The sequence below is a fragment of the Lipotes vexillifer genome, unplaced genomic scaffold (assembly GCF_000442215.2).
Source record: "Lipotes vexillifer unplaced genomic scaffold, Lipotes_vexillifer_v1.1 scaffold442, whole genome shotgun sequence".
Lineage (NCBI taxonomy): Eukaryota > Metazoa > Chordata > Mammalia > Artiodactyla > Lipotidae > Lipotes > Lipotes vexillifer.
In genome coordinates this window covers 3,917,758-3,943,674 of record NW_006790311.1, presented here as the reverse complement: position 1 = coordinate 3,943,674, position 25,917 = coordinate 3,917,758, and the positions used below count along the sequence as shown (strand labels likewise).

Sequence of the window (25,917 nt, the reverse complement as noted above, 5' to 3'; positions counted from 1 at the left end):
GAAAGAGTTATATGTGTGCATGACTCCTCTCCCCTGCTTGAGAGATTGGTCCATGTCTGATTCAACACTGTGTACCCCATAGGGCCAAGGGCTGGGGGCAGAGTAAACAAATAATGCATACTATTAAAAGGGATGGTGGTTATTGCTGGCATTAGTTTTGAGTCCCAACCTCTTTCTTGAAAGAATTCCCTTCACCATCCATTTCTGTGCTTGATATTTTACTTCCTAGAGATAGCAAGATTGACACATTCTGGGTCAGGACCATATGAGTCAGTCTTTCCTGCTACTCCCTTAATGGGAGATTTTGGGTCAGCTTTCAACACAAATTGATATGTCAGACCCCTACCATCCCCTCATCAGGTTATCCTCCCTCTCAGCCTTTCATGAAATTGGGGTAGAGATGTTGGTATAACTACATCTTGACAATTAGAAAAGCAAAGCCATAGAGGGTCATTATCATAACTTAAATGACAGAGTCCGAATCTGGTGATTTTTCATTCATACAGACCTTGTCATGACAGAAACCTTCCAACTTCAAAAATTCTAAAGCCAAATGCAATGAAACAAAACTCACAGGTCTGAGTGAAAGTCCCATATCTTTCCAGGACTAGGCATCACTGACAGGTCCTACATTGGCAATTAACTTTGATGGCCATTCAAAAAGCAGGAAAACAAAATGCTCACTCCCCTCCTGCTTTATCTTATGACCCTGTTCTCCACCCCGTCCTCAGAAAAAGGTTTTCTTCCCAAAGAATAAAGTGACGTTTACTTACTTTTGTTGAGACCAGAATTCATGTTATTGCCCCATCCTCCTCTCCTGACTGAGTCATAGGAAGGGTCTAATGGAAAAAACAAATAGAGGTACATCAGCATCTCCTGCTCTTTAGAAAGGGTGCATGAAGATTGTCGTTTAGTGACCTGGAGAATTCTGCAATAACTTTTCAAGCATCACTAAATTCCAGAAGTGTACTCTTCCCCTGGGGCAAAGGGGAATGAATGGAAGGAACATTGACACACTGATTGGGAGCCCGAGTAATGGAAAGAACCCTGAATTTGAAGTCATAGGGCTGGTTCAAATTCTGTCCGTCCACCATTTGTTGTGAGACCTTGGATGATTCCAGACATCCTTGGGCCTCAAGTTTTTTAAATATGGAAATAAAAATTTACATGATTTACCTACCTTACAGGGTTGTGCTGATGTTATCAACGGAATATTTGTGCCCCCTGCGCAAATTCATACACTGATGTCTAATCCCCCAGTGGAATGGTATTGGGAGGCGGGGGTCTTGGGAGGTACTTAAGTCATGAGGGTGGAGCCTCCATGAATGGGATTAGTGCCCTTATAAGAAGAGGTCACAGAGTTAGCATGTCTGCCTGCTTCCTGCCATATGAGGGCACAAAAAGAAGTCAGGTGTCTGCAATCCAAAAGGGAGATCTCACCAGAACCTGACCATGCTGGCACCCTGACCTCAGACTTCCAACCTCCAGCAGTGTGAGAAGTTTGTTTCTTTTGTTTGTAAACCACCCAGCCTATGGTACTTTGTTACAGCAGCCAGAACGGATGAAGATAGGTAATGATCAAATGAGATAGCATATGTGAAGCATCTTATAAGGCATTCTACAATTATCATCTAAGTTTAGCCAGAAAAAAATGTCCGAAGCTGTATAGCAAAGCCTTTTAAGCAGCTCTGGAGAGATGGGTCACGTCCAGATTAAAGGCTCACGGGCAGACGGTCTCACAGCCCCAGCCGTGAGGACCCTGGTGGCGGCTCCAACCCCTCCCTCCAGCACACTGATGCTGTGGGCACGTCTGGGCTCTCCTCGGCCTCTCATGCTTTTTTGTTGATAGTGAAGAGGGCTGGGTAATGACCACAGAGAAAGGAAAAAGGCCAGAGGTGTGGCTGGAACCAGGAACGAGGGGCTGGAGAGGTGCTTCCTGCCTGGAAGTGCAGAGAGGTTTCCAGATCGCCTTGGCGGACACTCCATTGACATGGAACATGCGTGATCCCAACCCCTTTCTTGAAAGAATACACATGCCTCCCTAACCCCGTTCAGAAATTGCTTAACCGACTGGCTGGAAACATCCTCCTTTCCTTTCTCATGGTGTGAGTCCCATTGAGACACAGAGCAGGAATAGCAGAAGAGCTTAAGGATACAGAATGATGACTTTCAAAGTCTTTCCATGGACAACAAAGAAACCATAAAAAACATCTGAACAAATGGAGCACAAACCTCATCAAACAACGGTCAGGCGGGGTGAAACGCAAACCATCCCCCTCCACCCCTTCTGAGCCTCTCAAACGAATTAGAATAAGAACTGCAAAGACGGACCGGCTGGTCCCATGGCTTGTTCTTGTTGTTTCTGGCTAAGAAGAACCAAAAGACAGGAATGATTTCCTTGTGGAAAAATCCACGTGCGGATGCACATTCCTCCTGGCTCTGGAAAAGCCAGTGCAGTTTTAAAATTACAGTCTTTAGCAATTGGCATGAAAAGCAAAACAGAAAGTGAGGGGGATGCAGATGGCAGGAAGGGGAGGGAAGGGGGCAAAAGAGAGACAAAGCTCGGCTCGTTTGAGTTGTCTGTTTTTATTTTTCTTTGACTTTTTTTTTTTTCACAATTCCTCCTGCAAATAGATTCTTGTGCTTGCTTAAAAACAAAATAAAACAAAAACAAACAAAGAACCTAAGTTGTTTTCAAGCTGGGGATGCGGTTGTAGGTTCTCATGGGTATCTTCTGGGCTGTCTTGCAGGGGTCTGCAGAGTGTGTGCGAGGCTGGGGTATCCTCGAGGAAAGGCCGGGTTCTTCCAAGATTTCTCTTTGGTGGACGGGGATGCTGGTTAGGCCTCCAGCAATTTATCTGGGACTGATTTCTGCCATGTATTGTGTGTTTGGCTATACAGTGGATGTGAACGAATATGACACAAGTCCCCAGTGCTTGCCTTTAAATAGGAGACGATAACAGATTGTGAAGAAATACGGGTCGTGTACCAGAGGAGTGCTGGAGATACTGGGGGTGAAGGAGGGAGAGGCTAGTGTGACTGGGTCTGGGGTGGCCCAGTGAGTGAGGCCTCTTTGGGGAGGAGAGAGTGCTCATACCCGGCGGGCATACGGCGGAAGTGAGCGGTGAGTTGCGGGGAACCACGCGTGGGGCTGTGGGACTGCAGTGGGGGGACACGGAAGAGAGGGCCGAGGCCAGGTTCATGGCCAGGTCCACGGCCGCTCAGCCAGCTTAATGGCTCTGGGTTCCAGGCCATGGAAACCAGGAGAGGCTTGGGGCAGGTGGCAATACCATGAACCCAGGGTGTGGTAGAGAGTGCAGCTCGTGGTGATGTGTAGGATGGATGGATGGGCTGGGTGCCGGGGGGAGGAGGTGAATCTAGCAGGAACGGAACAGAACGTGACAAATTCATGAAAGAGAAAAAGCGAATCGCTAAGTTCCGGGAATTGGTGTGACTTGACTTCTGACTTACGGCACTGATAATATCTCTGACTCAGAGTTTTCTAATCAGCTTTTCTTCTCAATCCTTAGTTTACCAGAGGCTTGCATCCTCTCTTCCATCTTCTCTAAAGCTATGTTATATTCGTTCAGAAGAACCTTTTTTCTTAGTCCAAATTATGGCTCTGGCTGTAGTTATCCTTGACTTCTTGCCAACTTTTCCTCCTATTCTTTTATTCTAGCTCTGGGGGCACTGCAGACAGGCAAAAGCTAGAGAATGCTTGGGAGAATTCCCTCTAACTAACAGAGGGCGGGTGGTGGCTGGATGTTTCTCTGAGTGCCCAATCATGTTGGAAGTTGATACTTTATCAGAGAAGTGTCTGGCAGCCCCATCTTTCCCGTGATGCCTTGGGGGTTGGCGGGGGAAGCCTGACCGGGAGGACTTTCGAGGTCCCAACCAACCTTAAAGTCCCCTAGTAGGTGATAAAAGCAAGGGACAGAAACAGAGAGGCCACCAGCAATCAGCCTGAACTGTGTCCTCCTGTGGAGTTAACAGAGCAATAAACAGCAGCGGGCCGTGCCGTGAGCGGGCGTCTTTAGCCAAGGGTCCCGGAGCAGAGTGTAGAATCACAGCAGCAAAGACCACAGGGCTCCCTCCCATGTGCTCTTTCATTCCTACCCACTTGCATGGAAAATCCTGCCACTGGCACCTGAGTCTACAAAGGACACCTGGGTCCATTTACTGGGGAGTTTAACAAACGCTCTCTGTGGGCCCTGGGGTTTGCGGGGTCATCTCCTAAGTGGAAGATTGACATGAAAGCCAGTGTTTTTGGAGTAAGTCCTACTGCAGAGACAAAGCTGAAGATGGAGAAGACCAGGATCAAGAGCTGGGGTCTGGCATTCTGCCTCAGAGATTGGAAGTACTGAGGCAGCCTTGCAGATTAAATGAGCTCTCCAAGCAAACAGCTGGCCCAGCGCCCAGCACAGCGTCAAACTCGGTCAATAGTAGCAAGTAACGTTATTACTGTGTTCGCGTCATTAAATACCTTAAAACGTTCAGACGCAGAAACACGTTTGCCAGCCCTACCGAATACACATTAACCCCCCTCTCCTGCTTCCATCCCCCTTACCCTGCTCTACGTCTTACTTTTCCACTTATCACCTAATTTAATCAAGAATTAATCCATGATGTTTATTGTCCACATCTCCCAGCTGAATGTCAGGTCCATAAGGGTAGGGACCCCTCTTTTGTTCTCTGATAGAACCAAGCACCTAGAACAGTACCCAGCCCAGAAGAAGCACCCCATAAATATTTGTTGAATGAATGAATAACTGGGCCGATATTTTCTCCTTCCTGCTAAATATACACTCTTCCTCTTGTTGTTCACTATTTTCCTAGCTGGAGAGAATTCAAAGCCTCCACCCCAGCTGCTCCCCACTAAATGAAGTCTTCAGGGGATTCCAGTCTGGGTGATGGGTGATGGATGAGTATAGACTGTTAACCCTGGCTGCCCTCTGAGCAGAATGGACAACAGTCCATGTATGACAGGGCGTAGGCTGAGACCTGTCCGCACAGGAAGCCCAGGACTACATGCCATTCATTCAGGTGGCCTGCTTTTTGTTTCATATATGTTTTAACAACGTCACTGTTGAAATCAGGGCTTGTTTTCCTCCTAAAAGTCATACAACTGAGAACTCAGCAGTGTGGTCAGCTCTAGTCCCAGACACACAGACAGAAATATGTCTACAACCAACATGGAAAATCCTGGACCCGGAGCTACCCAACGACTCATATTCCTGCACAAACACTCTTCCTCCCCGGGCCTGACGCCTGGCTGTGCCAGAGCTCCCTGACCCTCGGCTGCCGGTCAGCACATGGGTTGCTCTCCAGTGGGGTGTGCCTGGCCCACAAGGCAGCCTGAGCATGCCCTGGGCCCCCCACCCTGAAAACGGTGCATACTGTCTGCTTTCTGAGAACTGACTTCTCAAAACACACACTTAAGGGAGTGGCCAAGGGCACAGAGGGCAAAAATGTGACCGTTAGAGACCCAGAGAGCAGCTGGTCTCAGAACTTCTGGGTGGTGGCAGACGCTTGAGCAGCAGAAAATTACCCCTATTCTGACCCTCACTTTTTACGTCAGTGAAGGCTGGTACCCCTGGCTTGATGACGAATCTTATTGTGATGCTTTTTCAGAGGAGTCCTCCCAGAAGGGCTTTGCCTGGAGCTTATGGTTTCAGGCGGTCCTGAGATCAATTTTTGGCAAAGCAAAGAGAGACCAGAGCCTTATTCTGGGGAATCTGGGCACTGCCAGGCATTGTGGATAATTCATCTTCAAGTATATAATAGTCTGAACAGTATCTCCATCATGGGATGCCCGGTGTGGCTGACTTTGACCCTAAATGGCCTCTTAGATTCCAGGAGAGCCTCCCGGGGTGGAGAAATATGAACATGGAACATGGAGATTTTTTTCTGAAAAGTCCTCGTTGGAAGGGGAAAACTTTCTCTGGACGTGACTTTCTCGCAGACATCCCAGTGTTAACTCAGCTTCTGTGTGAAGCTGTTAAACGGGTCCTAGAAACCTGGCCAAACATCTCCGGAAAGACATCTCTTTCTGCTCTGATGCCGACGGTTCACTGTCTGAAAGCCCAATGTCCCAGGCAACGCGCAGCTCCACACTTTGTCATGCCCTCACCTGGAGGCCAAAGATGCAGAGACACCAGCACAAAAGCCTCTCTCTTCATCCCGTATGACATGAGACCGTGCTCCCGATTACTGGATAGGAAAAGGTGAATTTTCTCGGAGACTTCTCTTCGAATTTCTGGTTGGCAGTACCTATAGTCCTGTTTACCCTTGGAAAGCCCGGCTTCTGAATGCAGACCTTTCAGCAGAACGGGCAAGGCCGCCCCTGCTCAGGGCAGAAGCTTCTCTCAGTCCGATCCAGACCTCTTTTCTTGGAAGACTGAGGATGCCAAAGGAGAAAAGCTCTAATAAAGGGGACCCCGAAGCCAAAGCCCCAAACTTCCCCCAAAAGAGCCAAGTCCACCAGGAGGAAGACGCATCGCCCAGACTTTCCCCCATACAGGGAAGACTGTACATGGGGGCAACATCCTAGCTGCTGGCAGAGGACGAGATGTTCCTCCAAACCCCTCCTCCCTCTGAGGCCCTGGGTTAGAAGAGGCCCAGCCTTTGAGGAGAAGCAGGGCCCAACTGGCCACCAACCCCATTCTGCTTCCCTCTGGGCTCTCCCTCCTGCGGTGCCCACCCGGGACAGCCTGCCCTGCTTCCCGAACCTTCTCAACTCAGGACCAGCCCCTCGTCTGCCACTGTCTCCCTACGACCCCTGCCGGCGACCACTACCAGATGTCTGACCGGCTGGCCTGGCCTCCCACCTCCAAAGCTGTGCAAAGGCGACTGGTGCCCGGGCTGTGGAAGGTCGTGGAGGGCGAGGACGCCCTAGTGCAGACATCCTTTCTCTCTGGCAGGTCGGTGGTTACGCTGTGGCGTTTAGAATCAGTCCACCCTGGGTTGAGACCCCAGCTCGGCCATTTACTCTGCCAAACAATCTCTGTCTAAAGTTTCCTCTCTTTGAACCCCAGGTTCTGCTTCTCTAAGTTAGCCTTAAAAACGCATTCCAATATACATTAGGTGCAGACAAATACTGTTTGATTCCACTTATACGAGGTACCTGGGATAGTCAAATTCATAGAGTCAGAAAGCACACTGGTGGATGCCAGCGCCCCGGTGGGAGCGGGAATGGGGAGGCAGTGTTTGCTAGGGACAGGGTTTCAGTTTAGGAAGGTGAAGAATTTGGGAGATGGATGATGGTGAGAGTAGCACAGCCATGTGAATGTATTTAGTGCCACTGAACTGTACAGTTAAATATGGTTAAAATAATATGTTTTATATTATGTGACTTTTACCACAATAAAAAAAAGGATTAATAACAAATGCTTTATAGGATTGTTAAGGGGATTAAATAAGCATTCAATAAATGGCAACTTAAAAATATACACAGTATACACGTGGTCTATACCATCTTGCTTGCACCTCTAAGATGCTGACCTTGGTGAACTGAGGTTAAAAAGTCATTAGAGGAGGCCCTGAAAATGAAGAGAAGCGTAAAAGAGGCAGAATAATTCCTGTGCCCCGAGATCAGTGATTCCCAAATCAGAATAAACTCTGGCTCTCTTTTAGAAGAAGAAATGGATTATCCTGTATCCCAGTTTAGAATCGCCGGCCGGGAAGCTGGCTCTGGCTGGTGGCTCTGGCTGCCTGCTGATATATTACCAGGCTGAGGGTTTACCCGGCATCCTTCCTGCTCCCTTGACGGTCAGCTCCCCCAGCTCCCTGCCCAGCCAGCCCTGGAGCTCCAAGCTGGGTCCTCACCTCCTTTCAACCCCGTCTATAAGGGTAGCTCGGCCTTTACCTCAGGGGCATCTTATGTTCTAAAGAGCGGCAGACGATCTCGGCTGCCACGGAGATCTCAGGAGGAGGGCGATATCTAGGGAAGGCTTTCCTTAAACTTGGAACGCACAGAAAAAAAACATCCTGGATCAGATTTCCTTTGCTCAAGGATCTTGTCCTGGAATCCAAACAGCCCCTCAGCCTCAGAGCCGGCCCCGCTGCGTGGGGGAGAATACAACTACTGTTTAAGGTTTCCACGTGCAAAGGGAAGAAGGGACACGTGAGAGAAATGCTTGAAGAATGGGCGGCTTTCAAAGATGAGAATTTGGAGAGGCCAGTGGCACCCTTGTGGGCACAGCCTCGCCACGGTCTCACGAGGCTTCCCACCAAGCCGGGACCCTCCCTTGAGTTCGTCCCTCCCGTGGGCTCTGTGTCTAAATGACACACGAGTCTAAACGACCTCTTTATTTCGATGAGGCCTCAGAGTGGGATTTGGGGGCCAGCCTTGCATGGAAAAGCAATTTATACTGACTCAGTTAATTGGGTGTTTGCCCAAACTCCCCTCCACGTTGGGCCATGCAGACGCAACTAAATTGCAGCCTTCCTGGGTCAAATCTGCCTCAGGTTTAAGAGGATTCTGGGTCAGAAAAAGAAAACCTAACAGCTGACTTAGGTAAGAGGGCTTGAAGATGAATGAGAAGCGGTCTGTGTTCAGCCTCCTGGGCTCTGCTGAGAGCCCGGATCTGACCCTCTCCCGTCCGCGTTCCTCAGCTGGGTCTTGCCCTCACTCTCTGGCCATACGGGATAGTCTCGTATCTGTTGCATGATTCAGCTTTTCCATCTCTTTCTTCCAGAGTTCTGCAAAGGCTCACCGGTGAAGGTCTCGTGTTTATTGCCCTCACCTTGTTCAGCCTCCTGGTGTGATTCTTCGTGCACTTATGCCCCTTGCTTGGTGAGCATCTCTGGCAAGAGACAGACTGTATCTTATCACCTTGCTTCCTTCTCTTGCCCCCAGGTTCTTCCTCTTCCCAGCACCAGCTATCCCACTCACATTCATTCATTCAACAACATTTTATTGAATGTCTACAATTGTGCTAGACCCTGTTCTATGTGCTGAGAATACAATGGTGGCCAGACATACATCCTTGCTCTGGGAGCTGACAGTCAAAACAAATAGTAAACAACATCATATATAAGAAGGTGGTGAGTGGTATGGAGAAAAAGAAAACAGGTGAAGGGCAGCAGGGAGTGCTGGGACAGGGAGGGCCTCGCTGACAACACAATTTGAACAAAGACTTGACCTATCTAATGTTATGAAAATAAAGCTCTCCATAGTGCCATAATTTTCTTACGAAAAGTGACTGGGTCGCCCAACACTGATTTCAAAGCCCTTCTGGAAAGGCAATCCCTTGTTAGCAGTTCTTTACCTTGTGAGAATTACTTTATGTTGGAAGACGAAAAAATAAGCTAAAAAACTTGACAGTATCGTTTTGATGTGTGGGCGAGAGATAGTAAAAGGCTTAGTCTATTAAAGAGTTCACCAGTTTTTGCATATTTAGAATCAGGGTAATTGCCAAATCTGTTGTCTTAGAATCACACTGACTTAGGAAGGCCATTCAAATGAAGAAACTTAAAATCCCAGCGCTTCCTATGATTTGTTTTTGACCTGCCTCTGAAGTGTTTTGCAGGAAAGGGCGTTTCTGAGGGGTCAGTGTGGTTGAGAAGAGGACAGGTGAGTTCTCCCTGAAGGAACACTCCATCTTTGTGGCCTGGCAGGTGAGCCCTGGAACACTCCCACCTCTGTGTCCTGCGCCCACACATCAAAAAGCACAGGAGTTAAAGACAACCATCAACTCTGGGCAGGTGGAATGTGGTCTCACTTATATAATAGAATCCGAGGTTTCTTTTCAGGCTGGAGGGGACTTCAGACATTATCTAAACCAGACATGCAAATTAGCACAGGCCTGGAGGCCCAAAGCCTGAGAGAAAGCATATGTGGCCATATAAGAATTTTAATAGAAATTGAAAGTATGACTCATAGCAGAAAAACTGCCTTTCTCTCAACTCCTCTAGGATATTGGGCAGGCCAAAGACTTTTGAAGCTCGAAGAGTTTTCATAGTTATACCAAGAACGGTTTTCATTTCTTTGGAAGAGGGGTACCTAAATCTTATCAAGTCTAAGGTCATTTGTGGTGTTATTAAGGGCTCTTAAAGATTTTCATGGGAAGGAATTCCATGATTTCTCTTTAATCCATTCCAAACAGGGAAACAGTTCACTGCCGTGGAAAAAAAACTCTAGACTGAGGTTCAGAACTCCTTGGTTCCCCACCCATCTCTGCCAATTATGAGCTGTGTGAACTTAGGCAAGTGACAATCTCTCTGAATCTGTCAACCTATCCGTAACAGGGGAAAAAACGATTCTCCTAAAATTTAAGAATTTGGAAAAGCAAATAGCCTGTTTAATCCTCACAGGGTTCTTTTGAGAATAAATGAGATCATGCATGTGAAAATGCTTTACACACTCCAAATGTCTTCTAAGATTATAGCTGCTATTCTTTTCCAGAGTTTTATTCCTTGGAAAGAAGTTAATCTTTCTTGTGTCAACCGAGGCTAATTTCTTCTGGTTCTTTGTTTAGGGAAGCAGAAGGATTGAGTAAATATTTAATTAAATTGACAAACTAGATTTTCCTTCCCCAGTGAATCCATCAGCTGTCAATGTTATTTACTCAATATCTACAGGGCTGGAGAAAAGGGATACAGGACAAAACTCACCATTAAAGACGATAAGATAATCTGTAATTAGGTCCATTGATGGCTAGTGACTGAGATAGGGTCCCGAGAAGAGATTGTAGTCTTTGTGGGGTAAGGAAAAAGTATCCTGACGAGGGTGGGACTTGAATTGGGCTTTGAAGGATGTCCTGGATTTTGATAAAGTAATAATCTCGCGTAATTTACCACTTTCTCTTTAGAATGTGAACTTGAACTTCATCAGAGGTGTGTTAAACTTTTTATTGATCCTCACATGTGATTGCTTACAGATCTCTGAGGCTGGAGGGGAGAAGCCCACGTGGGTTGGTGTTTCTAAGAGACTTTATCTTCTCTCAAAAGGATATTTCATGAGAAATAATTATTTATTATCTTAGATATGGGCTTCTCTGAAGAGAGCATGATGTTACATCTATAAAAAGAACTTGGGAAAGGTTTTTATCTTAAGATAACAAATGATGCTATCTATGCCTTGGCTTTTCACTAGAAGATTCCCCAAGTCCCTATACCTCTGTCTGGCAGGAGAAAAGCTTCTCTCTTTCTCTGGGGTGGGGAAGCGGGGGAGGGAGAGAGGAGGGAGAGAGAGGGGAAGAGAGATGGAGAAAAATTTGGTTTATGAGCATGGGAATAAACAAACTTCTTTTAAATACTTTCAGCAACTACTGGCCCTCAAACAACCCCTCTCTCTGTAGAATTTCTAAAAATCAGTGTATTTTGCAGAACAAATGCAGTTGGAAGATTCTGTGTGGAGGTGGCCACCAGTGGATTACCTAGAGCACTTGTGGACCTCGCCTTTTCTTCGCAAAGTACTCTGGGACCCCACTCCTCAGCACAGCTAACAGCGATCACTTGCAGCTTCTATTACAAACCAAGACCCTGCGGTCATGGAAATGGAGTTACATCAACCAAGGCCAATTTCATTTTGAGTCGGAGCTCTGTAATCTGGAATGGGATGAAATGTCTGAGTCAAAGTGAAACCTGGTAGGGACGGGAGGGCTAAAATAATAATAGTCAAGAGTCTGGAGATGAATTGGAAATGCAAAACCCAAACGGCCCACTCAGTAAGTGTGAAACGCCACTGACAAGTTAGTGGAGCTGTGGTGGCACTCCACCCCACCCACCGAGTGTCCACCGTCGGGACACCCCTCCCTGGCATTGGTGGGTGGAGCAGCTGTCTGGCCGAGTCCAGTTGCAGGGGTGCTCTGGAGGTCAAGTTGGCCCCAAATACCTTTCCCACAGCCTTGCACCTCTTCCCCTCCTGCTCTGAGGTTTACGTAAAGCATTTTTCTTTATTAAGGTGCAGCAGGGTTCATGTTTTCACTGTCACCTCCACTGATGCTGCAGAGCACGGTGGCACCTATCAGATTCTCCAAGGGAGCATGGTTTTGATAAACATGACGAAAGATGCCCAAGGGGGCAGGAAGGCCAAAGTGGGCACTTCTAAGCAGCCAGGAAAAATACCAGGGGCCAGGGTGCCTGCTGGCACAGGGAAGAGGAGAGACCAATGTTGCAGTGGCAGAAAGGATGCCGATACAGAGCAACGAAGGCACATTTTGTCTCTGTTAAGTATTCAAGTAAAACTTGGCTCTTTGTGGTGGGGTGATGTGTGGGGCGAGAATTTCATAAGCAGTGGGAGATGCCTACTCTCAGAACACTCAGCTCCAACTTCACCAACCAAGGACACCTATGGATGGAGAAGGGGGTGTAGGCTGGGATGCTGGAGCAGCCTGGCTTGTGTCTTTAAAATGGTCCAGATGATGTTGATATCCTTCCTTTTCCTGGAGAGCCATGGGTCAATGAAGCTTATTGAGGCAAGGCCTTGCCTACCTCTTGTAATGTGAGGAAATTTCACAACTAGATTTATCGAGCTAATATCCACCGCCCTTGTTTTTTTAAGTTAAGTTTACTGCAATCCTTATTGATCAACAGAGTGTTACTCAGGATAGCATTTCCTTTTCTAAATCTCTTCTTTTTTCTTTGATTTTTAAAAATGTAATATTAAACACACAAAATGTATAATGTGTAAATTATAAAGCACAATAAAGAAAAGGACATCTGTGAAGCCACCTAATATGCTTCTTGAAATGCAAGAACTGAGTACCCTGAGTGAGGGTCCTGATTTGAGGACCATAGCAGAAATCAGTGAATCTCACAATATCATCTTAACAACTAGATGACATCAGCTTCCTGGAAGAAATGGGCCGTTCCATGTTGTGCTGGATGGAAGAGGGAGATGCAGTTGTGGGCCTGGCACTGCCTGGGTGGGGAATGGGCTGAAGTAACAGGCTCTGTGCTGCTTTCTGATTCCTACTAGCTTTGCCATTTGAGCTTAACGTATCTGTGCCCCAGTTTTCTTATATGCAAGATGGGAATAATAATCATACCAACTACATAAGGTGGTTAGGAAGTGTAAAAAGGAAGTGAATAGAAAAGTTTTTGGCACAGAATAAGCCCTCAATCAACGGCAGTTGTTATCGTTATGGGGCGGGGGCGGCGGGGGGGTTGATAGGAAAGGTAAGGAAAGGAGGGTTGAATGAGCAGGAGTTAACCTTTCCTGCAATATGACTTTCCCTTGTCCTGGTCCTGTCCTTGGCCTCTTTCTCAGTGGCACCCGTAGCAAGAGGACCCAAATCTGAAGGGCCTCCAAGGGGAGTGTAAGCTGATAAAAAATGGGGCAAAAGGGGGTGATGTGGAACCATCACCTTGTTACTGAAATCTGCTCTCGGCAAGCTCTTCCCTCTACTTCTGGGTGGGACCAATCACAGCCTGGGAGGAATCACGTTGGGGTCAAATGAAGGGGAAATTGTGGCAGAAAGGGAAAGGCAAGTCCTGAGCCCATCTTTGCAGTGGACGAGGCCAAAACATCACTCTTGGATTTAGAAACATCATGAAGGGTGAGTTTTACTGTAAGTCCTTGGGGAGTAGTTTAAGGCAATTTGTCTATAATTTCCATCCATCCATCCATCCATCCATCCATCCATCCATCCATCCAACCATCCATCCATCATCCATCCATCCATCTATCCATCCATCCATCTATCCATCCATCCATCCATCCATCCATCCATCCAACCATCCATCCATCCATATCCATCATCCATCCATCCATCCATCATCCATCCGACCATCCATCCAACCATCCATCCATCCATCCATACATGGCCTTTTCTAAGGCACTGTCCCTGCCTCCAAGATGCATCAAGTCTTGCAAGACCAAAGGCTGTTGGATATACTCTGTCGGATGCTTCACTGGGAAGACAGTGGGTACAAGCAAAGCGCCGTGGGGCAGGGGTGGTTGAGGAGACATCGTCTGACCTGGGCCACCAAGAGCGAGTGTGGCTCATAGGGTGTGGATTGGGGTGGGAGCGAGACAGCCGAGGAAGGTATGTCAGGCAATGGGAGAATGGGAAACATTCAAAGTTCTGTTTGAAATGGTCTAGACAGGAATCCAGTCACATTTGAAGGACACATTTTTTTGGTCGGAACCTAAATGGGTAAAAACTGTGCTGCTAGCCAAGCTGTCACCCCGCCCAGACCCCGAAGTGACCCAGGCCGCGCTGGATGGTACCTCTGTCCATCCTGCTTGGCGGGACCTGGACTGCCTGCAAACTTGCACACTCCGGAAAGGGCGGATTTTGCCTCACAATCCCTCATGAGGCTGCGGCAGTCAACTGATGTGAGTGGCTGGAGACAGGAGAGCAGTGCCTGCTTTACTCCTGGGGGTCACCCAGTTGTGCCTGCCTGTCTCAAACCCTGGGGGCTCACGGCTGACACCCACCTACCTTGGAATTCCCTCCTCGAGATGAGAGAGACCCATGGTGGTAGATTTGTTTAAAAATTATCAATTAATCGATCAAACACAGAAACTGAGGGGAACGATCATCGGAAGATATCTTTATACATATTTCAAAAAAAAAATCTTCGAAGGAATAAAACGTACACAATTTGAATTATTCCTGAGATGGAAGAGCTCCTTCAAATAAGGGGATTCGTGCCGTAACTAGGACTAAACAAAATGCCCCAGTGAAATCCCTCTACCTGCCTCTAACGTGCAACACGGAAAGCTGTTTGCATCGTTATCCTGGAACAAATTTACACTTGTCTTAGGAAACAGGCTAAGTGTTTCCAATAATTTAGAGAGAGTGTGTTCTAGTCGTTGTGGAACCCACACATGCGGTAACAGCGCACACAGCACACCCACGGAACAAAATAACAGTTCTTTTACTCAGAGAAAGGAAGGATAATGGTTACTTAGAAAGTGTCCCAGACAAGCTGTCAAATTGAATTCAGAGAGCTGGAGTCTGACTCCAGGACAGGGCTGGCTGGCTCAGCTCCCTCGGGATTGGGGTTTCCTGCCTGCTGCAGCTTACAGACAAAGATTCTTTGTTTCCAACACTCTCTCTCTCTTTCTCTCTCTCTTTCTCGCTCTCTCAATCTCTCTCTGGTGAAAACACACACACACACACACACACACACACACACACACACACACACAACATGTAGCTCTCCAAAGAGGGTCAGATTGAAAGCAGACAAAACATTAAGTCTGGAATTTCAAAGGAAAACAATTAAAAAAAAATTAAACGGAGAGAGCAAGCTACTGTCTGTTCTATAATCATAAATCTTGCCTTTGGACACAGAAACAGCACACACTCACACACACACACACACACACACACACACACACACACACTCAGCAATCATCCCTGCTTTTGCTAAAAATGGATTAGGGGTAGTTCATCATAAAGGAAAAACATATAATGACAAAGTTCTTAACAGGCCCTCCTGGGAGGCCTGAATACCCTCAAATTTTAAGTGCACATTAGCGGACACAGACAGAGCCCGTGGAGCCACATAACCTGCTCCATGAGAGATGTTATTTACTCCCTAAAAATAACAGGCGATTACCTCACAGCATTACAGGCCTTTTCCTCAGGCACACGTGTTCCAGACCAACCCGCACTGGCCATCCCGCACAGGGCAATACGCACACGGCCCGAGGCCCCGCCAAACACACACTGACCCCCTGAGGCCCTGACTCAGGCTGCTGCCTCGCGCCCACCCCCCATGCTGGGCCCCCAACCTGCCACCCTTGTTCACTGCCACACACACAGGGCACAGGAATCCATATTCTGCACGCATCTACATTTTCTCCATCAAAGCAAAACTTCTCGGGGCATCTTTTAGATCATGGAAAAATTTGACGACCTAGGAAAGCAAAGAGAAAAGTCTACTGCACCCCGAAGGGCCCTTCGGCGTTAACAAGCATGAACTCATGGTCAACCTAACTTCAGTCCTCCCCCCACCCATGCCCCCTCCCTGCCCTGACTATTTTGAAGCAAATCCCTGGCTTCTTTGCTGAGCTTCCTGTCACACAGTGACACTATACCCGTCTTTCGGTTTCGTGTAAACAACTAAGAGTCCCACCCAAGGCTCCCCCATCACGCCCACGTCACACACCCGGGCCCCGGTGTTCCCAGGGGGCACACTCAGGTATACCCACGGGAGCCCACCTGGTCCCGTCCCCCAAACCCAGCCCGAGCACACGCAGCCCCCGTACAGGATAGACCCAGACATGCTGGGTCTTTGATGCCCACCTTCCCTTCATTCGATCCCCATTTCCAGCACCACCGTGCTGGGTCCTTCCAGAGGCCTCCCATCTTTCACTATGACCTCTATCATTAAATCATCAAGGACACCCCATAGGCGATGAAAATGCAGGGGAAAGTGGCGAGAGGTGGTGCTGTAGCAGCCATAGCCAATACGCAGCACTGACTTACAGGCCCATGTGTATCTCTGACTACATCCTCTTGAGGGTAGCTGGCTGGGTACCATGTTTCCGAGGCTCAGCCTAGCGTCCCATACATGGTAGGTTCTTAATAAATGAAGAGATGCGTGAACAAGGTGGAGGAGGGCACGAGTCCTGACTAAGGTCCTGAGAGAAGCTCTTCCCTTCCTGTGTGGTCTTGGGGGAATCCACGCCTTCCCTGACCTCCTATTGCCTCTGTTCCATGAAAGGTTTGGAGTGGATGGTCCACTTTAACATTTAATGATCTTTCATCTCTTCATTTCTCTTAGGGAACTTCTTGTAGGTCACATGCATTTTTCTATTTGATTATATGCAGTTTCATATTATTCCTTAATCGTTGCATATGTGAATCTCCCAAATAAGATTTTAAACAACTTGGCCATCTCATCTACGGTGTTACCACGCCATCTGATATGGTGTCTTTCATAACCCTGGGCGTAGTGTCAGCATGTGGTAAACCCTCAAGAACATTCTAATGATTTTGTGATAAAATCCTAATTACTACTGTAATCCATGGAGCAAACATATTGTGTACTTACCGGTGCATCAGATACCCTGGTAAGTGATTTATAAGTATAATATCACTCTTGAAGGGGCACTAAGATTGCCCTCATTCTATACGTGAGGAAACTGCGGCAGAAAAAAGTAAGAGTGACTTGACCAAAGTCACACAGCCTGTTTGAGTCCAGAGCCTGGGTTTTGGACCAATATGCTCTAAGGCTGAGGTATGAGATAAATACCTGCCTTGGGGAAATGGAGAGCATTAATTAAAGAAGGTTTAAGATGTTTGTTAGGTGCTTGATGCAAACTATTATATAGAGAATGGATAAACCACAAGGTCCTACTGTATAGCCCAGGGAACTATATTCAATACCCTGAGATAAACCATAATGGAAAAGAAGATGAAAAAGAATGTATATACATGTATAACTGAGTCACTTTGCTGTGCAGCAGAAATGAACACAACACTGTAAATCAATTATACTTCAATAAGATAAATTTTTAAAAAAGATGTCAGATGCTTGAATGAAATATGTTGAGATGATGAGGTGAGAAGCAGCCTGGAGGGAGGGGTGAACAGCAAGACCTACGTTGGAGTCCTGCTCTGTCCTAAGACCTGGGTGACTTCAAATGGACCCTGTTACCTCTGTGCCTTGTTTCCATTATCTACAGAATGGGGATAATAATAATATCAGCCCTGCCAGCTCACGGGGATGGTGAGGGGTGCAAACGACGTAATAGATGTGCAAACGCTTGGCAGACAGTGAGGGGCTGCAGAACCGTGGTCCCGGCTATGTGCACAGGTCCTGCCATCTGGAAATCTCCTTGAGAGAAGCAGGGCTCTCATTAGCATAATCTTCAGCACCGGTTAGGCATTTCACTCTGAAGGACATGGAAAGGTGGTTTCTCCCCCTCTCTCTCCCACACTTAGTGTGCAAGAAGACAGACTTTTTATCCATTAGCCCAGGTGACTGCAGACCAGGGCTGTACCCCCGGCTGCAGGCGACCTGCGTGGGTTTGCATTTCACAGCGGGTCCTGAAAGGCTTCCCGGGCGGGGGCTAGAGGCTCAGCCTCCACGGGTCGGTTTATGAGTTCCAGGAGTTAATAAACAAGGAGCTCAGTATCCTCTGACTTTTGGAGACTCAGAGGTATTTAAACAGATCCAGCACAAGGAGCTAAGGAAATGAGGGTTTAGGATGCAAAGCAGCTCTGAAGCAGAGCGCTGCTGCCCGTCCAGGGGATGCGCTGGCAGGGCCCAGGGCAAGCCTGCCCGGAAACACGGTGGAGCTCTGACCTGCATCCCGGGTGGACACACTCGTCCCTGGGCATGGAGGTCGGAGCTCGAGGTTTAGAGAATCCTCAGTCCGGGCCCCGGGACGCCCACGTATTGGGTTGGCCAAAAAGTTCGTTCAGGTTTAAGCAAAAATAAGACACGTCTTTCATTTTCACCAAGAACTTTATTGAACAATGTATTCATTAACAGAACGAAATTTTTGGCCAACCCAATACTTGGAACGGCCATTTAACTTCCAGAACCCCAGTGCTCTCCGGATAAGATCAGGTAACCAACACCAATCCCAATTACTATTTAGATACACACGATGAGAACATATAAGAATGGGATTTCTGAGAGCTGAAGTGATGGACTCATGTAAAGCTGTTGGAATCAGTATCAATAAAAATTATAACCTCATCAACGAAAAGGATGAAAAAGAACTAATAATCCAGTGGTCAGTTCAACCTACTCTTCCGTTAGTATAACATGAGGTCCTGCTCTGCCTTTTCTAGGTCAATTTGGGGCCAGAAAAGATAAAGATCAACCTCCCAGTGTGTCTCCAAGACAAACTGGGTGGCTCTGAGATGGGTCTCCCTTTCCTCTTTCTGGTTCCTGTCTGCCGTGTAGGTCAGCACTGCTCAATCTTGGCTGCAGGTTTAAGAGTAACGGGGAGAGCTTGAAAAAATTCCCAACGCCCAGCTGTCACTCCTAGAGATTCTGAATCAGTTGGTTGTGTCTGGGACCTTGGCATCAGTATTTTAAAACATTTTTTATTCTTACTTCTGTTGTATTTTTTTCAGATATATATATATATATATTTCCCTGTATTATACAGTAAATCCTTGTTGCTATTTTATACATAGTGGTGTGTATCTGTTAATCCCATACTCCTAATTTATCCCTTCCCCCATCCCTTTCCCCTTCGGTGACCATAAGTTTGTTTTCTATGTCTGAATCTGTTTCTGTTTTGTAAATAGATTCATTTGTATTATTTTTTAGATTCTACATATAAGTGGTATCATATAATATTTGTCTTTCTTTGACGGATTTACCTCACTTAGCTTGATAATCTCTAGGTCCATCTATGTTGCTTCAAATGACACTATTTCATTCTTTTTTATGGCTGAGTAATATTCCATTGTATGTATGTACCACATCTTCTCTACCCATTCATCTGTTGATGGACCCTTGGGGTGCTTCCCTGTCTTGGCTACTATAGCTAGTGCTGCTATGAACATTGGGGTGCATGTATCTTTTCAAATTCGCGTTTTTGTCTTTACTGGATATATGCCCGGGAGTGGATTGCTGGATCATATGGTAACTCTATTTTTAGTTTTTTAAGGAATCTTCATCCTGTTTTCCACAGTGGCTGCATCAATTTGTATTCCCACCAACCGTATAGGAGGGTTCCCTTTTCTCCACACCCTCTCCAGCATTTATGATTTGTAGGCTTTTTGATGATGGCCATTCAGACTGCTGTGAGGTGATACCTCATTGTAGTTTCGATTTGCATTTCTCTAATGATTAGTGATGTTGAGATCTTTTCATGTGCTTTTGCAGTTTTTATTGTGGTAAAACATATATCACATAGAATTTACCATTTTGACCATCTTCCAGTGTACATTTCAGTGGTATTAAGTAATTCATGTTGCACAACCATCACCATCAGTACTCTTTCATCTTTCCAAACTGATACGCTGGGCCCATTAAACAATAACTCCCCATTCTTCCCTCCTTCCAGCCCCTGGCAACCATCATTCTACTTTTCTGGTCTGTGTGAATCTGCCCATTTACGGCCCCTCCTATGAGTGGAGTCATACAATATTTTCCTAGGGCATCAGTAATTTTAAAAAGCTCTCCAGCTCATTCTCTGTGCAGTTAGGAATAGAGGGTAGTGCCAAGCAGGGGTTATGTATGAATTCATCTTTGGGAGGAGAGGATAGTGCAGGGATGTGGATGGAGATGATAGTAGAAAAACTGCAGGGACAGAGAAAAATAATGGGAAAAATTCACATCTCCACCCACACGACATTTAGGCAAGGTATTGCTTTCATGAAAAGCCAGCTAGAAGGGAAAGGCTGTGTTTGTCAGGGAGACTATCTGAAGTAAGGGATTTTGAATCCTACACCCTGGGTTTGAACCCTTGTTCTGCTGTTGAATAGCTGTGTGCCCTTCAGGGAGCCATTTAATAGTCCTGAACCTCACTTTCTCTGTCTGAAAAATGGGGCTAATTCAATCTACCTCTCGGGGATGTTGCCGGGCTTAAAAGCAGAGGCAAAGCACGTGAAAGTGTCTGAGGCATTGCAGAATCCTATACATATGACAGTGGCGGCTGCATTGAAAATGGGTAGCAGTTGCTTCCATTCTAATGTATTTTCTTAAGTGCATTAGCCTTGGTATCCGGTAGAGAGAGCATAATTGTTCTAGCTCGGTCCAATCTGTGACCATAGAATATTTAATTTTGGAAAAAGCTTAAAAACTGCTACAAATTAATTTTTAAAATCTAGCCTTACTTCTTGGGCACCAATAACCCTTAGAGATTGCAATTGTTTTCAAGAGGCAAGCTGGAAGGATGATTATGCCATTTTAAAGTAAAAAGACATACTCATTTGATCAGCACATTGAAGAAACATTCATAGAAGCATTTACCGTTTCAACTTCTTTCTTTTGTGCTTGATGCCAGCACCTGTCCTTTGTGAAATAAACACGTACACTCATGCGCGCGCGCGCGCGCGCGCACGCACACACACACACACACACACACACACACACAGAGCTCTGGTCCTCTTGTTGGGCTCTGGGTTTGTTTGGGGTTGTGTGTGTGCCTTATTCAAACAAGACGGAGCTAAGGTTGCATGACGTCTTCTCTTTATTTTTCCATTTAATATTTTAAGAACCCAAGATAGCTATTAGAGAAAAGCAGAAGAGAGAGGTGGGGAGGAGGGTGAAAAGCAGGGAGAGAGGAGCGTGGCTAGCTTTGTCTTGCTAATGTACTTTGTTTTGTGGACGATGGGCCGTTTAGACAGATCCAGACCACCTCAGGAGGGGGAAGGCGACAGAGCAGCAAGACAGCTCAAGTGGAAAGCTTTACTGGGGACAAAAGCTGCACCTGCAAAGCGCAGACGTAACCGTTTCTGGAGGCCAGGGCCGATGCTGGGAGATAAATGCCCGGCACCACCTGACTGAGGGCTTTGCAGTGCGCACTTGCCTGGATACTGCAGTTCATTCATTTCAGAAGAGAGGCAGCTCCTGCAAAAGCCCCAAAGAGCCCAGCGTGGCATTACAAACTCACAAAAGGACCGAGGGAAGGAACAGCAGCGCAGGTAGAGGAGAGGCTGAAAGCTAGGACCCCTGGAGGAGTAATGAATTGTTTATCAGCACAGTTCAACCCAGACAAACTTGCTTCTTAACGAAAATCTGTATTTTAAGTCCAGTATCAGATATTCTCTCATTGGCTCTGCCCTCAGAGTCTCCCTGGTTAATCCTGGTGGTGTTAGCAGGTCGCAGCCTGCAGAACGGGAGGAGCTTTCAGGGATCTCCTGCCTCCCTTCCTCCCTGCTTTCCTTTCCCTCTTCCTTCTCTCCCTCCTTCCTTCCAAGACGTGAATCCCTTATCTGCAGACGAAACGAAGTTCAGTAAGTGAACCAGATCAGAGCAGAGGGGCCCTGGACGAAAGCAGACCCTCACCTGCAGCAGCCAGGAGCTCGACAGTCAGGGGTGACTCTTACTGGCTTAGTTTGACCCTTTTACTTGACAGGAAACTGAGGTTCAGGGCATGAAGTGATTTCCCCAAAGTAAACCAGAGGTGCTCCGACCTCAATCTAATATGTTTGACACTGTAATATATTTTGTCTCTTATGGACGTTTGCAACATGATGGTAAATGGGTCACCTAATAAAATGTGGCTTGGACTGTATGATGAGTCAATATGACTTCAGATTTTTTATGGCAAAAGCCAATAACTCTGACTTCGAAAGAAAACAGTAGCAGGGACTGGCCCAAGGTGGGGTAGGAGGTGAAGAAAGTCACAGAAAACCAGGAAAGTTTACAAACATATTCATTATGTTGAATTTTTCTTCCACAGAATTGTCTGGTCATCATCTGATTATAAATTGTTAACAGGAAACAGGAAGTCTAATGTGATCGAAGGTGTGAACTTGGTCAAGACACCCAGGCTCACTGGGTCTCTGTTTCCTCCATAACCCAAGATAGTTTTGAACCGAATGTCTCTAAGATTCTTCCCTTAGAAGAGCTTTATGTTTGTCTGAAATATTATGCTGTGCTAACTCCATGCAACCAATACTGAAAACTTCTGCCTTCATTCATTCTATGCAGCAGGTGTGCCTTAAAGAAAAAGTATTGAAGGAGAGAGAGCCAAGGAAGAGAGTGCCCCTCATACTCCTACTCATCCCTCAAGGCCCCACTCAAAATGCCCCTCCTCCGTAGAATTTTTCTTCTGCCTCAGGCAGAATTTTTTCACTCACATTTTTTCTCCCTTAAACCAGGTACCATGAATTATTCACTTGTTTAAATGCCTGGAATCTAACAGTGTCTGGAGCAGGAAATCTCCACAACGTTGTTTCATGAATAAAGATGCTAAGAAATGTATTGTAATGTTTGCTAAAACCCTCACTGGCGAAAACCATTTGCTGAGACCATTTTCTCTCTCTTTCAACCAAAGCAAAGCAACTAGACCAAATCTCCAAATCACCACTTTAAAAATGAATTGGTATCGCTTAAATTTCTTACCAACAACCCCCTGAAAATACGACATTGCAAGAATCCTTGAAATCTTCATTTCATTGCCTTCAACAAAGAAATCCCCCGCCTTTTGGTTTTGAAAGTGAGCAGCATCCGTTTCCTTCCAAGAGCAACACGCTTTCGTTCGTGGAGTAACAACCTCAAGTCGCATCTTTATGGAATTATCACAAGGTATTTTACAACCTTGTCATGTTTTTCAATGAGCAGTGTAAGGGGTATCAGCTTAGGCTTCTAGAAAAACTGAGTGGACAAGAGAGTTGGGGCACACACCTGAGGTTCCCCCACCGCAGTCTTACCATCGTGGACTGTGCTGGGCTGGTAATGAGGACAATTCTACATGTGAGAGAACAGACTCACCTTCTTTGACATTCAGTCGTGAGGACGGGTCCGTGTGGGAGGTTGTGTTATAGGCCAACAGTGAACCTGAAAGGCGAAGCAAAAGCACCAGGTTATAACCAAGACACCCTTCCGAGATCAAGACTAGGAGATGGGATGAGAAGTGAGGGGGGAGGGCAGGAGACAGGGGGAAGGATGGAAGGACAGATGACTGACTCCTTGAGAGAAACAGTTAATGTCACCCATTTGGGGGGCCAATCATGCAGGATAGCTTCCTGGAGTTAGGGTCTGAGGAAGGTAAGACAATGCTCGTGGGCAGGACACACACAAGCCCTCCCAGCAGCCACGTTTAAGGTTCTAGAGTTCTTGGGGTCCACACTATATCACAGCAGGAGCACAGGGCTAGGGACTATGTCCTGGTGCTTCGACCGGCTTCCCGTGTGACCGTGAATGCGGGACTTTATGTGTCTGGATCTTGATTTCTTTGCCTTGAACTACAAGAGGGGGTGGCAGACTTTTTATACAGACCAGATAGTAACTATTTTAGTCTCTGTGGGCTGAATATGGCCTCTGTTGCACATTCCTTTTTGTTTTGGTTTTGTCTTGTCCATGGGCCAGCGCTGGCCAGATTGGACTGCAGCTTGTATTGCCACGCCCTGGAAGAGAAGCCCGGCCACTTTCTTCCCACTGTGATGTCCTTTGGGTTTACAGGTGGGCAACGTGCTTGGATCATCACGCTTGGTGAAGGGGGTGCTAGGAGCTGGGAAAGGGGTGGGGCTGGCAGTGCTCCCTGGAGTAACTTTTGTCTCGCTTTATGCATAGCTAAGAGAATACAACTCAACGTGAGGCATAAGCCGCTGTATTTTCTGTCACCACAGGGTACTGATATACAATCTTTTAGAATTAAATGTTCATGCAGAACTACTTTTAGCAAGCACTAAAAGTAGTTCTAGCCTGGGCATTTTCTAGTAGGTTTAGTCTGGGCATTTTCTAGGCTTTTTCTTTTTTTTTATTGTTGTTGCATGTAAAAAAATTCTCCCTTCTTTCCTAAAACTAGACTTGTGCCTTTGTTTCCAGCAAATCCAAGAGCTTTATTTTGGAAAACGTAGGCATTTTTGTCATCCTCCTTGAGGCTCTCCCGTGGAAACTCTGAAGTGCAATCAAGAGGGCTGGGATCTGCTTTTATAAGCTTGACATGGGTGTTGGAAGCTAAAAAATCTTTCTAAACCATCCTTTGCCTGCTCCCTGGGACCGAGTGGATGGACTCGGGTGCCAGGGCTTGGAAAAGGGAATGGGCTGTCAGACACTCCTATTTTTAGTCTCAAGTCCCGGAAGGGACACGGGAGTGGAGCGGCTGCCTCACCCAGCTGTGGGCGTTTGGTTGTGTGCCTCAGAGAAGCTGTGCGCCCTTCCAGGCCAGACGACGAAGAGAGAATTTTGGAAGAGTCATCCAACTGCCTAGAACCTCTGACTTTGGGCTTAATCAACTATTCCTTTCAGCTCTGCAACAGTTCCAGACAAAAAAAGCAGAGGGGTGGTGATGGTACTGAGAGAACTCTATGCCAAAGTGTGGCTGTGTGGACACACCTTTAGAAAGGAGGCAGTCACGCGCTTGGAATAGCCAAGAATCAGATGCGTTTGGTTCTTCTGTCCTCAAAAATATCAAGGACAAAGTGATTTCTTGCACTTCATTTAATATAAATTTTTATGCACATGAGAGTTTAGAATTCGACCTGCTTCTTACCACTTACTAGCTTGGTGACCTCCATCAATTTACCCAATCTCTCTAAGCCATAGGGTCCTCCTATATAAAATAAGCTAATAATAACACCTACCAGCTAAGGTTCTTATGAGGAGTCAATAAAATAATACACACAACTGCTCGGAACAAACCTTGGCTCAGAATGAATGTTCAATACACGCTAGGTATTATCACGACTATTTTTATATCTTTTCTCCCACAGACACAACGATGACACACAATAAACTCGTTATAAAAGAGCTTTCTGGGCATTTGCCTTGTTCTCTGGAATTAGAGTTATGAATGGGTTCTGCTGCAATAAGAAATAATCCTCCATGACTGGAAGGAGGTTAAGAAATGGAAACAAGCGTTCCAAGGGAAGAGAAAACAGTCTCTGGAGTAAGACCAAGAATGTCTGCCTCTCTGTCCCTGACATTCTCGGCCTCAGGCGGAAACCTCACGGCTGGAGCAAATAAAGAAAAATGATGGTCTCGGAGGACCGAACTGTCTGAGTCATTAGTGCAGATGTAGCTGAGAGCACGAAGCTTAGATAAACCGCACTTATTAAATTTCCCCCTCGGTGAAAGTTCTTCCTTGGGCACACGTGAATTCCAGAGGAAACTCCCAGAAAGCCAAGAGGAAGGGTCGTTTGACCTGTGCAAAGCTTGCATGAAATACATATTTCATGGTAACCTAGGAGAAGGATTTTGCCCTGAAGACTGCTCTTGGTTCAAGTTTCACTCCTAGAAGGAGAGGCTGCCTTCCCTGTGCAGGGGCTGATTTGGGGTGTCTGACCTCCTTCCCAAGGGACCAACTTTCCCTTCTCTCCTCCCATTTTTTACTTAACCAGTTCCTCAGGCTACAGAGAGTGGCAGGCACACTCT

The 25,917-nt window shown here is 46.6% G+C and overlaps 1 protein-coding gene across 1 annotated transcript in view; it reads right to left on the bottom strand.

Moving 5' to 3' along the window:
- Window positions 1-25,917, bottom strand: part of FLI1 (Fli-1 proto-oncogene, ETS transcription factor) — a 115,697-nt gene that overhangs the window by 6,583 nt on the left and 83,197 nt on the right. The window contains exons 5-6 of the mRNA XM_007463631.1: window positions 23,314-23,379; window positions 774-839 (exon numbers count right to left, since the gene is read on the bottom strand). Of these exons, the coding sequence (XP_007463693.1) occupies window positions 774-839; window positions 23,314-23,379 (132 nt within the window). The remainder of the gene's footprint in view (window positions 1-773; window positions 840-23,313; window positions 23,380-25,917) is intronic.